The sequence below is a fragment of the Pteropus alecto genome, unplaced genomic scaffold (assembly GCF_000325575.1).
Source record: "Pteropus alecto unplaced genomic scaffold, ASM32557v1 scaffold7, whole genome shotgun sequence".
In the NCBI taxonomy this organism is placed as follows: domain Eukaryota; kingdom Metazoa; phylum Chordata; class Mammalia; order Chiroptera; family Pteropodidae; genus Pteropus; species Pteropus alecto.
The window spans coordinates 61,845,128-61,861,914 of NW_006494614.1; the positions used below are offsets into that span (position 1 = coordinate 61,845,128).

Genomic DNA, 16,787 nt, shown 5'->3' on the forward strand with positions numbered 1-16,787 from the left:
CTGGTAAGGGGCTGACTCTACAGAGGATTCACTTTAGCAGGGCTCTGGCGCCTGCCCAGCCGGCCCTTTGAATATGTCCTCCTCAGATGCAACCCTGGGTGGTGCTCAGACTCTGGTTAAAACTGGCCACTGAGTGTGCCGGCCCAAGGGCCTCCTGGTAGGGGCCCAGCTGCAGGCCAAGTTTAGCAGCAGCCTGGGCACTGCCTGGGGCCACCTGGCAAGAGTCATCAAGCAATCCATAGATGGCTTGACACCCGTGCTGGCCTTAGAGGTGCCTTGAGAGGCCAAGCCAGAAACTGAGGCTGGCTGCCACTAGTGCCAGCTTTGGAGCTGCTCAGCAAGAGGTATGGGGCACACTGAGGATAGATGCTGCCTTTGTGGGTTTTGTGAACTTTTTAGAAATTTTAGGATAGTATGTAGCAAGACAGGCTGTTTGCATGGAAAAGCCACTGGAAGAAGCTTGAGTGGGCCTGCAAGTCAGGAGGGGCGGGGTCTCAGGGAATCACCTGGGTGGGGCAACCTGCATTAACCAGGTTGATCTGGCACCTCAGATATGGCAGCCACCTGCACCCGATCGTGGGGAGAAAGGAGTGCTCAACAAAGGAACAATGGTTTCTGCCAGCACTTCTGTCTGGATAAAAGCTGCCCCTCCAGCCCTCTTCCTGAAGGCAGACAATTCAGTTCCTCCCTGTATATCCCTGGCACTCCTCAAGCAGCTGCCCCAGTGCTGGAACTCAGAGCGAGCGAGTCCATGTGGGTTTCCTTAAGAGGAACATGTGCAACTTCAGCCACCCTGTCTCACTTAGCCACAATCTCCACTGGTTTTCACAGCCAAAGGTTGTGGCGACTTCTCTTCCTGGCACTGGAACCTGGGCTAGGGAGCCCAGTCTGGAGCCGGGACCCTTCACTTTTCCGGGGGGGACCTCTGCAGCCAAGATAGCCCTCCCGATTCTCAACCACCCGTTTCGTGTCTCCGCCCCTCCTACCAGTCTCAAGGTGGCCTCTTCTGTATGTCCCCAGTTGTAGGACTTCTGTTCAGCCAGATCTCAGGCGACTCCCAATGATAGCTGTTGTGTAGTTTTGTTGTAATTTTGATGTGGTCATGACAGGAGGCGAGTACTGCGTCTACCCTATCTTGACTGGAAGTCTGGTGACATATACTTTAAAATTCCTTTACTCATATCCTCAAAATCACATGTAGGTTATTAAGAGCCTTCAAATTCTCCATAACTGATGAAAATTCCTAAAGGCAAAGTAAAGACTCAAACCATTGAGAGAAATGTGTCACCTAAAGAGCTCCTTGGATGACCAGGCAGCTCATGTCTGGACCCACCCGGCCTTGCCCAACTGCAGATGGCCATCAGAAACTGGGTGGGGTGAAGAGCATTACCTCAGGTCCGCTTCCAGATCCATGTGGTTTCTCTCTACATAAAACGAATCTGGGCCAGCTAAGCAAGGAATGAATTTCTCCAAATTTTCTTCGGGGTATAGCTGAGATAACTGAAAGAAATGAAAAAGCATAGGAAATATGTCAAAACTCATTTTACAAAACCAGAACTCCTCTAAGAAAAATTTGGGCAAGTACTAGATGGGGACATCTGCTGGCATGATACAAAGCAATAATACTTTGTTATTATTAATAATAGCTACTTTGGGCTTCTATATCCACTTAGGATGTAGAAAGCCACAAAAGAACATCAGGCTCCTTCTATAACACCAGGAAAAAGCTTGATAATCTACACAACCATACCTTTCCTGAGCCTGTCAGAGAGCTGCATTGCAAGCCTACCACCTGAACTGAATTTCAAAAGGGACCTGTCCCTCCGAGGAGAGAGGTCACATTTCCACAGGCTGAGTATGGGCCTGTCAACCAGGAGCCCCAGACACAAGGGGAGTGTGCCCTCATTCTCAAGCTCTCTGCCATAGGCAAGAGACTGTAGAGAACCTCCACAGGTGGCACAGGTGTGAGCTGGGTGCTCCTGGGGTCCGGGAAGGAAACTGTGCTTTTCCCTGGAGCCTTCACTCAATTCAAGGCAAAAGCCCTTAAGCTGATGATAGGGGAGGGACAAGATTGCTCCTGTTGCCAGAGCCCAAGCAAAGACTCTGGGGATGAGCAAAAGAAATACTTTCCTACCTCTGGGGGAGAGGTGGGAAGTCCTGTTGGCACTAGGCCATGAGCAAAGATGCTCTGCTTCTGGGGAAGATACAAGCAAAACCGCTCTGGCCCTGAGGAAGGGGCAAGAAGCCCTCTGAGGCTGAATATCCCACACCAGCACAAAGCAGAGGTCAGCTGCTGCTGGGAAAGGAGGGTACAGGGATGCTGAGAAAGCCCTTGCCAAAGGCCTTGTACCTGAGCCTGAGGCTGGACCAAGACAATGGAGAATCCCTCTCACCCCCACCATAAGACCATCACCAGGAAATAAGTAACAGCTGTTTCCCATTTAGGGGTGTATGTGAGAGGTCAAGAGGGTTGGGAGACCCCCCTCCAAGCCATAGGCACACAGGATAGCTGAAAGCTGAGCATGAAGCAAGACCATTGAGAAGAACCTTCTTATACTCCAGGCCTCACTCAGGCAGTCTTCTGCTAAAGGAACCTGAAGCCTGTGGTGCACTGAAGATAACCACAGCAAAAAGAAAACCAAACCCAGTTCAACTCCTGACTGGATCAACCTGAAGACCCCACCAATGGCCTGACACAGCAGTAGCATGCCCATTTCCATGCATAATACTGTTTCCTTCCATGTTTTCTAAATATGATGTCTACCATTCAACTGAAAATTGCAAGACATACCGAAAATAATAATAATAAGGGAGAATAAAAAAAACTATTGTCAAGATAATCATTAGACTCAAAACTAACCAAGATGCTGGAATTATCTGACAGGGACTTTAAAATAACTATGATTAACATACTAAAGGATATAGTTTTAAAAAATGCATGAACAAATGGGAAATGTCTGCAGAGATGGAAACTTCACTAAATGACATGTCAAATATAAAAGCTGGGGGAAAAAAGATAACAAGAAAACCATGGTATTAGAGATGAAGAAGAATTCAGCAAATTCAACAGACTCATCAGCAGCCTGGGCAGATAAGGAGAAACATCAGTAAACTGGAAGATAGGGCAATGGAAATTATCTAAACTGAAATAGAGTGAAAAGAGTTAAGAAAAACAAAACAAGCACGCAAGAGCAGCAGACTATCAAAGGCCTAAGTACATGTAAGTCACAGGAGACATGAGAGCGAATGGAGCAGAAGAAATGTTTGAACAGATAATGGACAAGAATTTCACAAAATTAATAAAAGATAGCAAACCAAATAATCCAGAAATGCCAGAGAACCCGAAGCTGGGTGAATATTAGCCACTGTAAACACCCAGACAAAAGACCAATGAAAGGTCAAAGTTCCCATCAGCACCAGCAAGTCCAGAGGACGTGTTTTTTCTTTCTAACAAAATGAAGCTAGACAAAAAAGAGGAGATTTAGGGTTCTAAATGTTATGTTACAGAGGAAAAGTGAACTTGAGGGAGGTTCACTAATCCTAGAAAGCATGGCACAGTGGTGTTCTTCAATGTCTAACAGGCCAAAAAGATAGGCAGAATCAAACAATTTCCTGTGCAAGCTTTTAAAATAGGATCCATCAACAGGATTTTCTCCTATAGGATTATATCCTTGACTTTATAATAAAAATGTCAGATTCACTTTGGAGACATTTTAGATACATGTGTAGGTATGTAAATATATATGCATGCATGTGCATGTGTACATGTAAGTAAAAAGGTATTTATTTAGTAGTGGAATCTTTTGTTCAAATGATATTTATTGAATCAATTTAAAAATGAACAGGAAAATCCAACATGTAAAACAGGTAAAGATGGGACTAAGTGAAATCTCTGACCTTTGACCCTCCCGTGTGTGCCTCTCTCCTACCTCTGCTGAAGAGTAACCAAACCAAACCCAACCCAACCCCCTTGGTCATCTGTGCATTTCCATCTTCTGCCTCATCTCAGTCTCAACAATCAGGAGTACAGACTGTGACATCGAGGACCATGTGTTTATTGTCATGCACCCTTTTAGATGTAGATCTTGGCTATCCTGTGGACAGGCACAGCATTCACTGAAATTACTCTGCAATATTATCAACAGGGGAACGAGAGCCTTCTTATTCTTATAAGAGCCCTTAATTACCTTACCTTTGAAATAAATTCAGTCACTTCAGAGGAAGATTTGGTTACTGATGTAACTGAAGAGTCAGACCACAAGACCTTAAAAACAAACAAATAAACAAACCTTAAAAACAGACACCACATATGTAATTCATAGCACACCTGTCCAGGCATTCTTCACTGGCACAGGGGCCGTGAGCACAACGAGCCCTAGTGTATTGCACACCTTGTAAACAGAGCATTTACACATCCCTTGACTTGTTAAGAGAAACAGCATTTACTCAGGTGCATTCAAGCTTAACTTCGTGTTATGTGCAATTATTCAATGATCACCAAATTACTCAAGCATGGAGTCAAGGCTTGCTCTTCAAAGTTCTAACAAGTCACTGACAATCTTGACTGTGACACCAGCATATATCATCCTCAAGTGGACCTGCTCTTCTTAGGTCAATGTACATGACTTTGGACGTGGAATTAAGAAGTTACCATACATGAGCCCATGCATCCACACAGTAAATGCTTATGTGTGTCCCTGCCCTCAGGAATCTGACAGAATTGGGGGCCTTGTGGAAGTCAATCCATGTCAACTGGCCGGGGCATCATTACTGAAGAGCGGAGAAAACATTCCATTGGCAGTGGGGCAGGGGGTGATACGTAGAAAGAATCTGGAGAGAAAGCATCAGAAGGGCTTTCTGGAAGACATTCTACAACATCTGGTATACCGAATACCCGACTATATATACAGCTGTTTTTCCTTGCCTACACATATGACAGAAGGTAGTTTTATTTCATTACTTCATAAATGTCAGTCTCCCCAAATGTTCTATAAGCTCCATGGGGTAGAGGGCTGTATCTTTTTCCTCAGTTTTCTCCCCGTGTCTCATAATGTTTCCACGTAAGGTGCTAAGTGAACATGAGGGGAGGGAGAGATAGCACCTATATCCATCAGAGAGGGCTTTTCTGCACAAGAAAAGCATGGGCTGAATTGAGAAGGGCAAGTAAGAAGTCTGCTAAAGGAATGAGAAAGACAGAGTGGGAAGAGAGAGGGGCAGGGCCAGAACAAGGATTAAACCGTAAAATAGGAACTTTACCCTAAAATTCAGAAGAAGCCATTGGAGGATTTCAAGTCAGGACATAAAATAACCAAATGTATTTTATTACCAAAATTAAAGAATAAAAGCATTATAGTTACACGAATTTAGAGCAAATAGAGCTTGGAGGTATAAAAAATTCCTCTGCTCTCCCTCTGCCTACCATAAACCGTGTGTGCTGGCCTTGGCCTGGAAGGGCTGCCATCTTCTCCGTCAAGTGCTGAAATTCACACGAGTCTTTTTCTATTTCAGTAGTTGTCACACCACACAAAAATTACTAAGGCGTCTGTTTCATCAAGCTCCCATAAAATACAAGCTAACTGAAGAAAGGGACCCACTTCTTTATCTTTGAATTCCCAAACCCTACAGGAATTCACCACCAAGGCAAGCACTGGCATTCTTCGAATAAACGAGGCTTGCCATCCAAAATCTACCTACACTAAAATGAAAATACCCAAACTGTTTTTCTCTCTGAAATAATCAAATCTTACAATAATATTAAAAAGAATTTTGGGGGAACAAGCTGCTACCCACACAAAATACCAGTACTACCTATGATTAAAGGCGAAAACTTTCTCGTCATTAGATGTTTGACGCTGTTAACATCTTGTGTTTTTCAAAGCAAAAGATGTTATGGAAAATTCTTATACTATAACAACCTGTTTCTAATTTGAATTTTTTTTTTCCTTCCACATTCACACTGCATGAATGTATCCTAACCCAACTAAACGTGAAATTCAACATCCAAATAGTAGACCATTTTATGTTGTAACAGACATCTGTGTCCCCAACAATTATGTACTTGAAATAGGTACAACTATCCTAGGTTGTCTGCTCCTGAAGTGTTTTTCTTTTATTTCCAGATGGAGTTGATATTTTGACCGAAGGCAGACAGGAAGCAAGGACTGGAAAGGAGCTCACTTACAGGCTGAGTCCAGCACCACTGCACCCCGGAGAGGATGCAGGCTTACAACACATTCACCCCTGCCTTGCCTGCCAACCCATTCCTTTGCATCAGAGGAAAGAACAGGCCCTAGAGCGGTGTGGATACTAGACAACAGCCTCACTACACACCACATGCTAGAGGTACACATGTCCCATCAAATCCAAGGTGGCATCTACTACAAGCTACTCCATTGTTTTATGTACCACCAAGAAAACATATTGCCAATCGAATTATGGCACAGTATTTTCCTAGCACTTACTCAAAGAGCTACTTGGCCTTACTGAGACAGATTTTAACGTATCTTAAGCATACACAAAGAGCAAAACATGCACAAGATAGATATATACTTAGGATTTCTTCACACTTAGAGTCTAATTCCTGTGACTCACTTTTCACCTCAGTTCTCAACATTAGTATTTTTCCATACAGCATCACTCTCTGGAGCACATGGAGCAGCATTTCCTTCACTTTGCACAGGAATTGTCTCAGCCAGAGGCCCCAGCCCACTGCTCACACCACACCCATAAGGTAAGCAGGAGACCCAGCACCATGAGACCTACTGCCAGGCCCATGAGATACCCCAAGCCAACCACGAAGATGGGCAAAGCAGTCACAGAGAACAAGGCCGTGTAGAGGAAGCACAGACCACATACAGAGAAGAAAACTTTTTAAAAACAAACTATCATTAATATTCTCAGTGTTAACTAAGAGAAGAAAGCAGAGCCAAGAACAGTATGCAATGAAAAATGAACTGTCACAGAACAAGTGTTCTTTGAAAATTAAAAACAGGATAACAGAAGTGAAAAATTCAATTAACAAGATGGAAGGTGAGGTAATTGTCCATAAAGCAGATCAAAAAGAAATCAAAGAAAATAGAGGAAAAAATAAAAACAAAAGACCAGTCTTAATGTCCAACATGCAGACAACAGGGGTTCCCAAACAAGAAAACAAAGAAAAATGGAGCAGAGGAAATCAAAAGAAATGATTCACGAAAATGTCCCACATTTTAGATTAAAAGGGCCCATTCTCAGCACATGATAAACAGAGACCTACAACAAGCATACATCTGAGAAACGTGCAAACACTTGGTACTAAGAAAATCCTAAAAACTGCTAGAGACTGTAAAACAGGCCACAGCACAGGATCAGGAACCAGAACAATTCCTGCTTCCCACAGGCAACAATGAAAGACGGTCAATAAGCAGTGCTTTCAAATTCCTAAGAAAAAAGATGTCCAACCTAGAACTGTATTCTCAGTCACCTTCCAGATATGAAAAGTCTCATAAACTACCTCCCAAGTATGCTTTCTAATAAGCGACCAGAGCAACTACTAAAACTAGGACCAACTTAAAACAAAAGATGAGCTAAGACCCAATAACAGGAGACCGGAGCTAGGAAGGAACCTCCAGGTGATGATGAGAGCTGCTTAACAGACTGAAGATCTCAAGTCCAGGTCAAAGCAGAGCCACAGCTCCAAAGATGAAACCAATGGGATCCTGGGCACAACTGAACTCAGTGAGAGGAGTTTTAGACACTCAGGGAAAACCTTAAGGGTGAAGCTGTTTTTCTAAGTACTTGTCCCAGAGCAAAAAAACAAACACTTAACTCCAGGGAAAACAAAATGTTGGAAAGGAAAAATACTAAGCATACACTATTTGGCTTCACAAGTTTATCAACAAACTTCACATAGTCACACTAATTATCATACAACCACTGAGGCATATATCAAAAGAAACAGTTCCCTGTGACTCCTGGCAATGTATGCAGAATTACTGAGCTCTAAACTCTGCACATATATAGCTGATGAAAACAAAAACTAAATTTAAAAAAAAATTGTTGCCAAGACTCATCCTTTGCTAATAGTGATAAAATATTCAGAACAGTTAATATTATTTGAGATGAAAACATAGATTTTTAAAGATATAGCATTAAACTAATGTAACATCTGGATTCTTAAGGAAAAATGACAAAAATAATTTTTTTTTAAATTTTTAGTGTTCTATAGTTCTTTTTAAGTCAATAAAATTCCACAATCTAATAGGTGTTTCCACGGCTTAGGTAGTCTCTTGATGTTTTTTTCCTCCCTGTCCTGCATGTGTAATAAGTAAACATTTTTTATTAAAAAAAAAAAGTTTTAGTTATTCCAATTTCTCAACAGTGAATGTGGAAAAGCTGCTAAGATTTGGATATTTCACATGTACATAGTTAACCTAATTTTATATTTTAAAAGATTCTGTCACTTCCTTCCTGTATACTGATTTTGTTTCCTCGGTAACTAGTAACTAGCAATTATAACTTCAAAAACAAAACCAACTCCGTGGAAAAGAACAGGAAACTCAAACTCCTATTTGTAGTACATTTGTATATCTTGAAATCATCTTTATCTGCTTATGTCTTCCTATAAAAGAGTAACCTTTCATTTGTATCCTGGAAAACAATGAAACAAAAATTAAAACTAGAGATAAGGCTGAGAAAGTTGATGGGAGCAGAGAGTCCCTGATTTCTCCCTGAATAAGTGAAGGCTTTCAGGAAAAAAAAAAAAGTTTCTTTGAGTCTTCCTATACTGTTAGCAATAGACTGTCAACATCTCATTGACGTATGGCAGACACTCCTAATAAGATTTTTTATTGTTCTGGTCAGAGTATAATACCCATTTCCATATACAAAGCACAACCTATTTTAAGGACAATTTATTTAATCTTCATTTATTAGGATTCAGTGGACAAAAGGAAGGGTTTAATCGGCAGGCAATTTTTTAAAAAAGTTTTAAGTTATAACTGACAGTGAGCTGCACATATTTAAAGAGCACAATTTGATGTCTGGACATATGTACATACCCATGGTGAAGCCATCATTCCAATCAATATAATAATAAACCTATCTATCACCTACAAAAGTTTCATCTTGCCCCTCCCCCAGAAGCCACTGATCTGTCACTGTAGTTTGCATTTTTCTAGAATTTTATGTAAATGAACTCATACAGTACATACTCATATTTTGGTGTGTGTGTGGGGTCTGGTTTCTTTCTCACAGCATAATTATTTGAGTTTCATCCATACTGATGGGTATATCAATAGCTCACTCCTTTTTACTTTGAGTAGTATTCCACTGTATGGGTATGATATCATAGAGTCTGTTTATCCATTCTCCTGTGGATGAATATTTCGGGTGTTACAAATAAAGCTGTTATGAATATCCATGTACAAATCTTTGTATGAATATATGTTTTCATTTCCTTTGGGTACATACCTAGGAGTGAAACTGATGCGTCATATTTTAGGGATATATTTTAACTTTTTAAAAAAATGCCAAACTGTTTTCCAAAGTACTTGTACCATTTACATTCCCAGTGTAGGAGAGTTCCAGTTCTTCCACAAATCTGTCAACACTTGGTATGATCAGTCTTTTTAAATTCTGCCCACTCTAATAAGCATCTAGTATTATCTCACTGTGGCTTTAACTGATATTTTCCTAATAACTAATGATGCTGAACATCTGTTCACCTGTGCTCTTTGCCATTCATACATCTTCTTTGGTGAAGTATCTGTTCAACCCAATAAAAGGCTCATTTTTTATTGGGTTGTTTTCTTATTATTGAGTTTGAGAGTTCATTATATATTTTGAATACAAATCCTTTATCAGACATGTAATTTGCAACTATTTTCTGCTAGTTTGTGCCTTGTCTTTTCATTTTCTTAACAGTGCCTTTCGAAGAGCACTATTTTAAATTTTGATGAAGTCTTATTTATTTTGTCTTTTACGGATATTTTTGGTACTGTATTCAAAAATATCTTTGCATTGTTTAAGTCGCAAAGTTTTATCATATGCTTTCTTCTAGAAGTTTTGTAGTTTTAGGTTCTACATTTAAGTCTATAATCAATTCTGAGTTAACTTCTGTATAAGAGGTAAGATTTGGTCATGGTTTATCATTATTATTATTTTTTGCATACGGATGTCTATTCCAGAACTGTTTGTTTTGGAAACATCCTTTCTTTATTGAACTGCCTTTGAACCTTCGTCAAAAATCAATGGACTATTTACATGTGAGTCTAGTTCTGGACTCTGTTCTGCTCGGATCAATGCCTCGACCCTTTCAGCAATGCCACCGTGTCAGGATTCCTGTAGTTTAACAGTAAGTCTTGAAACCAGGTAGTGTGAGTCTTTCAACTTTTTTCTTCTTTTCCAAATTATCTTGAATATTCTGTAGTTCTTTCCAGATACATTTAGAATCAATTTGTTGATTTCTAAAACAGAAAACTCCTACTGGGATTTATTTTTGAGGGAGTCATTAAGATGATGGAAAGTTTTTAAGTTTAGAGATATGTAAAGTCGCCATCTTATCCCGCTGCCTATCAGTTCTCACTCTTTATACAGCTATAGGATCTGATGACAGGTGAAATGTCAGGAGCTACATCACCATAAGGTTAATTCCACTTTTCTTACATGTGAATAATATGAAACAGCTGCTTATTTAAGAGAAGAGTATAACTCGCCAGCACAAAACAAACACAGTTTAAGCTGCACATATGAATGGTGTTTTGTAAGTAAGATGATTTTTTCAAATGTTTTTATCTTTCCTTTGTGCCTTGAATACCATCCAACAAATGTTTACAGTTTAGACTGTAAAATCCTTGGGGCACATCAAGTTAGTACTCCTAAAGAACAGCTAGTTGACTGCTGGGTAGTGAAGGATTCCTAAATGCACAAATACTTTTATCAGTTATCACATCAGGAAAAGTCAAGCTTTTCAGACAACTGAAGCTTTTTCTTTAAGCATTAAAACACTTCAGCTTTACTGTTTGTTGCAGAAACTTCTTAAAACAAACATCTAACCTCATGTGACACTCGTCAGTGTCAACACTAAGCAACAGGCCCTAGTCTAGTGCAGCAACCTCAGAGCTGTGAATGGCCTGGAGGCCGATGGCGCCATGCTCCTTTTGGAGTTGTCCAGCTTGCTTTCAAAGGTCTCTGTGTGGGCTGGCCTGCTGCTTCCTCCCCCTCTTGATCATAACTCCCTCCTCCAGGGAGAGGCCACGAGAGGCCAAGTGTCTATTTTGCCAAAGCTCATTTCTTTAGCAGGAGGCTGCAGGCAGTCACATTGCACACAGTTTCTTCATTTGACACTGCACAAATACAATTCTCGGCCACTGAGGACAGGGGCGAATCAAAGCCAAGATCATCAGAAGGGCTGTGAGTGGGGCTGACTATCTCAGGAACACTCCATGCTCATCAGTTTCCCAAATGTGCAGACCCTATGCAGGCAGACAATCGTCATCAGCCCCTCAGGAGAGACGTGACAGTGAGAAACAGAGAGTAGAAGGGAAGAGACATGCCCAGGGTTCCAGGGACTTGCTGGGCTCTAGACCCCTAGGAGGGCTAGAAGATGCTGTGATTTCAAGAGTCTCCAGTTGTTGAGATTTGGGTGATGGTGGCAAATTTAATATTCTCCAAAATCTAACATAAGTTCTTCTCGTACATTTTGAAAAGACATCTCTAGCTTAACAACTGATTCTCATGATGCAGTACCTTCCAAATCAAATGAAGATTTTATCCTTTTAGTAGAGAAAGTATTTAAAGTACTTCGATGTAGATATACTCTTTGACAAACTAGTAAACTGCACATACTATATGCACTAGATACTAACCAGAACCTTTTATTCCTGAGAATATTTCCCAATAATGCAGGAAGCAGATTTTCCTTATCAATCAGTTTTCAGGCACGTGGTCAAAGGAGAACCTCACCCAATATGATGGGAGAGTAACAGAACCTTGAGGACAGGGCCTGCCAGAATACATTTCCCAGCCTCTTCCACAGCTAAGCGGGACCAAGAGACTAAGTTCTGGTCAACAAAACATGAGCAGAAGTGTCTGGTGGCTACTTTTAGCAAAGTTCTTTAAAAGAAAAATAAAACTTTCCCCCTCCTCTTCATTCTGCTACCTGGGAGGAAAATGTGAGGACAGGAGCCCTAGTTGCCATCTTGGGCAATGAGGCTAAGGTTCACCTCGTAGGGCTGCCAAAGCAGTTATCTGGAGGGAGCCTGGGCCCTAAGGATTTTAGGGAGCACAACTGCCATGCCAGCACCAAGCTGCCTCCCTGTATATGCCAACGTTAAGCCACTGTTATTAAGGGTCTCTAATCCTAATACAGTGTGTCTCAATTTTCACGATTCTCCACTTTACCCAACTTAGGTAATAAACTACCAGCAGCTGAGCATATCAGTCTAGAGAATGTTCACCATACAGACCAAGGAGCTTTTGTTATCTAGTGGGTACAAAACAGCAACTTGTGTTGGCCAGCTTTTACTATATCAGATTCTGTGCTGAGTGCTTTGAAGAGATTATCTCATTTAATTCTGTCCCCCCGCAAAACCTTCCTCCTTTACTAACAATAGAGGTGTTGGGGTACAGAGTTCAGCATTGTCCTTGTCACATGGCTAATAGAGATAGAACTGGACTGTTAACTCCAGCCCATCCCAGAGCCCAGGCCCTTCCCCCTCATGAAGGTCACCAAGGTCAGGGGGTGAGTACCCTGCAGGCTGAAAGTCTTGTCTTAGCGATGGCCCACCCATGGTCTCAGCCTCAGCTTTCTATCTCCCAAAGCACCATCAGTGCTTTGCGAAAAGGCTTGTCTGTTATTTAAATAAATAAAAGTATGTATTAACAGTAAATATTTTCTTCCTATCCCTTAGAGGAAAAAAGGGAAAAAAAATTAGCATCTTACCTCAAAGGAACATTCAACATTTCTTTCATTTTTTTTGTGTGATAATCCCTTCAGGTCTATCTTTTCAACACTCACTGTAAAAGTGAAAAAAACAAAAAAACAAAAAAAACAAAAAAAATCACAAAATTATAAAAATGAAATAAAACCTTAAAGTACATATTAGTTAGCATTTCATATTTTAGCAATTTTAAAAATAAGGCTTTCATCATCCAGTGCTGCTCAATCTCTTCTGTGATGTGTTCACCTGGAATGAGAGACTTAAGAGGAAGGCAAAAAGCTGTCATGCTCAGGAATGGAGGGTGAATTTAAAAGCAAAGCAGGAAAAACAGACAAAATAAATACAAATCACAGAAAAGGAAGAGAACAGTGCTTGAAAGGAGAACATGAATTTATTTGAATGCATGAGAGTAAGAACTCTCTAACTGAAGATTAGTTATGACCTGTTCCAATTTCTGAAAGACTAATGCTCAATGTCTTCCACTGTGACTATTTCAAACACAGCTGCCCAGAGTCTCTCATTGAATTGTCTTGTCAACAGAGCACTGTCTCATCCTTCTCTGACAGGGCAAGGCTGGAGGCAAGCCAGGTATCAATTATAGAAGAAACAGTGAAGAATCCTAATGCTGCCCCTAAAGAGCATAACGAGGATTGTCAGAGACGAGTGGCACAGGTGGACAATGACCAGAAAAGACAAACCACCTTTAGGGAGAGTTCTAAAGTCATCAGTTTCTTTATACTGCCCTTTTCGCATACGTGGGTGCAGTTTTTTCTTCTCAAAAATAAAATGATACACGAGACACACCTTCTATTACTTTTTACTATTTCTAGAGGTCAATTGGCAGTGTATTATGAGAATTTCTACAGATCTTTTAACCATCCCTGAAAACTTTCATGATTTGAAGGAAATATCTAAGAAACTCCTTCTTGTACAATGTCCATGTACATTAGAATATTAAAGGCTCTGAGAAGTTGTGCAGAATAAATCTTTTTAACAATTACCCCCACACTCCGTTTTTTTTGGTAACCACATTCAAAGTGTTCAACAGCTACACGTGGTAGTGCCTACCAATACTATACAGCACAGACACAGAACATTCAGTCATCACTGAGAGTTCTATTGGACAGTGCTGTTCTAAGCCAGGGGCTGGCAAACTGCAGGCTGCCCTCCGCCTGTCTGTGTAAATGGTTGTATTGGCACATAACCACACCAATTGCTTACATATCGTTAATGGCTGCTTTCCACCCCACAACAGCAGAGCCATCGTATGCCTCCCAAAGCCAAAAATATTTACTATTTGGATCTTTGCAGAAAAAAATTTGCCAAGCTGCTCTAAACCAACAATTATTCATTCACCAATATGTCTTATGAAGTTCCTGCTGTGGACCAGGCCTTCTTCTAGGGGCTGGGAATAGAGCAGTGAACAAGATAGATGGGTTCTTATACTCAATACAGGTTTTGGTCCAATGGGGAAAAGACCCTTCACCTGCTAAATTATTCTCTCATTAACCTCCTTAATTTTGTAAAGTTACATTAGGGTCAATATGCATCTTGGGAGATACCAGAACCCATTCAATTTAGAGTATCTTAAGTTTAAAATAGCACCTTACAGGAAGGAATTACCCTAAAAAGAATAAGATTGTTTGTTTCCTTTCTGGCAAAACAAAGAAAACACTACATTTGGAGGTTGTACACCTCCCTATTTTCACTCAGTGAAACTACTCACTTTCCTGTCTGACTTCCTTAGTTAGACAGTCAGCAAATAAACAGCTTTTGTGTTTTCCCAACCAGTATTTTTAAAAACTTACCCACAATGACATCACTGTAATCCAGATCTCTTACTTTTTTAAACAATAGAATATATAAAGTCAATGAGAACAGAAACACGTAGTCAGTATTCTCCCTAGCCACAAAACACCAATGTGTACCTAAATGTCCCAGGACTGAATAATATTAGGATTTATGAAAAAAAGTAAAAAGAAAAAACCTCATCTGGACTGAAAGCGGGAAGTGACTCATATCTGGGCAGGAAAATGTGAGGAGCAGATGAACATTATTCAGCTGTTTTCAAATAAGGCATTTTGAACTCCAGGACTGAAATGTTTGTGAGACCTCTACAAAATTGTTGACCAACCTAGACATGGTGCTTTGTGTCAGCTAAGCTGGCACCACCACCTCATGTGCAGGCAGCTGCTGCAGCAGCTTTCACAGCTGGGACAGCTCCAGACCAAATAAATGGTTTAAAAGTTCTGCTGTTTCACTCACAGTGAAATTCTCCCCACACTGCCCTCCCTGAAAATAACACCCATCGTCATACAGGGCTCTGAAGACGGGAGAAGGGGAGCCTGCTGGAACGGAAGCATAGGAGGGCACTGGTGGAATGATTTTCTGCAGCAGACAGCAGTAGGGACAATGGCTAATGTGGGGAGCAGGGTTATGGGATCTTTAATTAGGCTCCAAGATGTTTAAGCAAGCTCTCAATTTTGGTGCTATATTAAAGACCATTATTATAAAAACAAAATCATAAAAACTCATAAAATAAACTGAAAAATTATAAATTACATGTGTAACATGATTACAGTTGTATGAAATACAAAAGGAAAACAGACTAAAAATAAATTATCAAAAATGATAGAAATAATTATTTGGTAGTGGAATTATGAGTGCCTCTTTCCCCAAATTTCTGTAATGTGGTTTCATAATTTTAAAGTGTATGCCTATATGCATAAAAGTATGTTTACAATCCACTTAAAGTCTACTGGTAGATAAAGTGATGCTCATTTCTCTCTCACCTCGCTGGGTCAGTCCTACAGACTCTGTCATCTAACTGTCACAAAGGGAGTCCTACAACTTTCCGAAAAGTGCAAGCAAACCTGTGTAAATTTGAGGGGCTAGATATCAATCCATTGCCTGACAGGACAGAAGAGAGCAAAAAGTGACTACAAAGATGGGATCTGCATCAAGTGAAGAGACTCACAGACTGAAAGGGCACCTTCTGTCTGGCTGGAGATCAGACAGTCGCGGCCAGGAGCAGTGCCCTAAAAGGCGGACTGGGAAAAGCAGGCACTCCTAAATGGTCAGAAACTTGGGGAATGCAGAGAAACAGGGCTGGGGTCTAGTCTGTATAGGCACATCTGTGTAGAGAAGATAGAGCTGGGACAATGGGACATGAGGCTAGACCAGCCTGCTCTCTCATGTGGAAATGAGAAAGAAAAGGACAATGTGCTTTTTCCTTTAAGAATTTTGTTTGTTCAAACTTCTTTTCTCATTCAAGATGCACAACAGAAATTCTCGAATCTTACGGGTTAGATCACAGAGTCTTCAATAACATGTATAACTGCATTAAACTACCAGTTTAATAACTGAATCAATACCTAATTTAAAATCAATACACTAACGTAACAAGAGGGATGGAAATTTGTTAGAAAAGAAAGTACAGATATGTTGCATAAAAGTCCTGGCACGCATCCGAAAATGCTTGAAGCAGGAGAGGGGAACCACATGGGAGCAGGGGCTAGCAAAAAGTCAAAGATGATTTAGGACAATGACTGACCCAGAGGCCACACAGCCAGCAGGTGCCAAAGCCAGGACCAAGAACACATTTTCTTCATTTCGGCCCAGAGAGCTCCTCATGAAAACTGCCACAGCCTAAGGATGACCTTCACTACCAAGTATCTTCAAATAATTTACAGAATCCAACTGTCACATCAGTACTTATAAGACACCTATAAACAATGGCTTTAATATGTTCCAAGAATGAGCCGCTCTTTTGAAACATTTTCCCTTTCTAAAGTCTTCTAGAAAAAACTGGATGGTTGGTAGTTTTCTGCCAAATAGGTCTTTTATTTGATTTCTATGTATCTTTAT

At 40.7% G+C, this 16,787-nt stretch overlaps 1 protein-coding gene across 2 annotated transcripts in view; it reads right to left on the reverse strand.

Annotated features, from left to right (window-relative positions):
* ZCCHC14 (zinc finger CCHC-type containing 14) overlaps positions 1–16,787 on the reverse strand; it is a 60,917-nt gene that overhangs the window by 13,463 nt on the left and 30,667 nt on the right. For both annotated transcript variants that reach the window (XM_015600540.2, XM_006926743.3), the window contains exons 3-5: positions 12,923–12,996; positions 4,193–4,264; positions 1,391–1,500 (exon numbers count right to left, since the gene is read on the reverse strand). In XM_015600540.2, the coding sequence (XP_015456026.1) occupies positions 1,391–1,500; positions 4,193–4,264; positions 12,923–12,996 (256 nt within the window). The remainder of the gene's footprint in view (positions 1–1,390; positions 1,501–4,192; positions 4,265–12,922; positions 12,997–16,787) is intronic.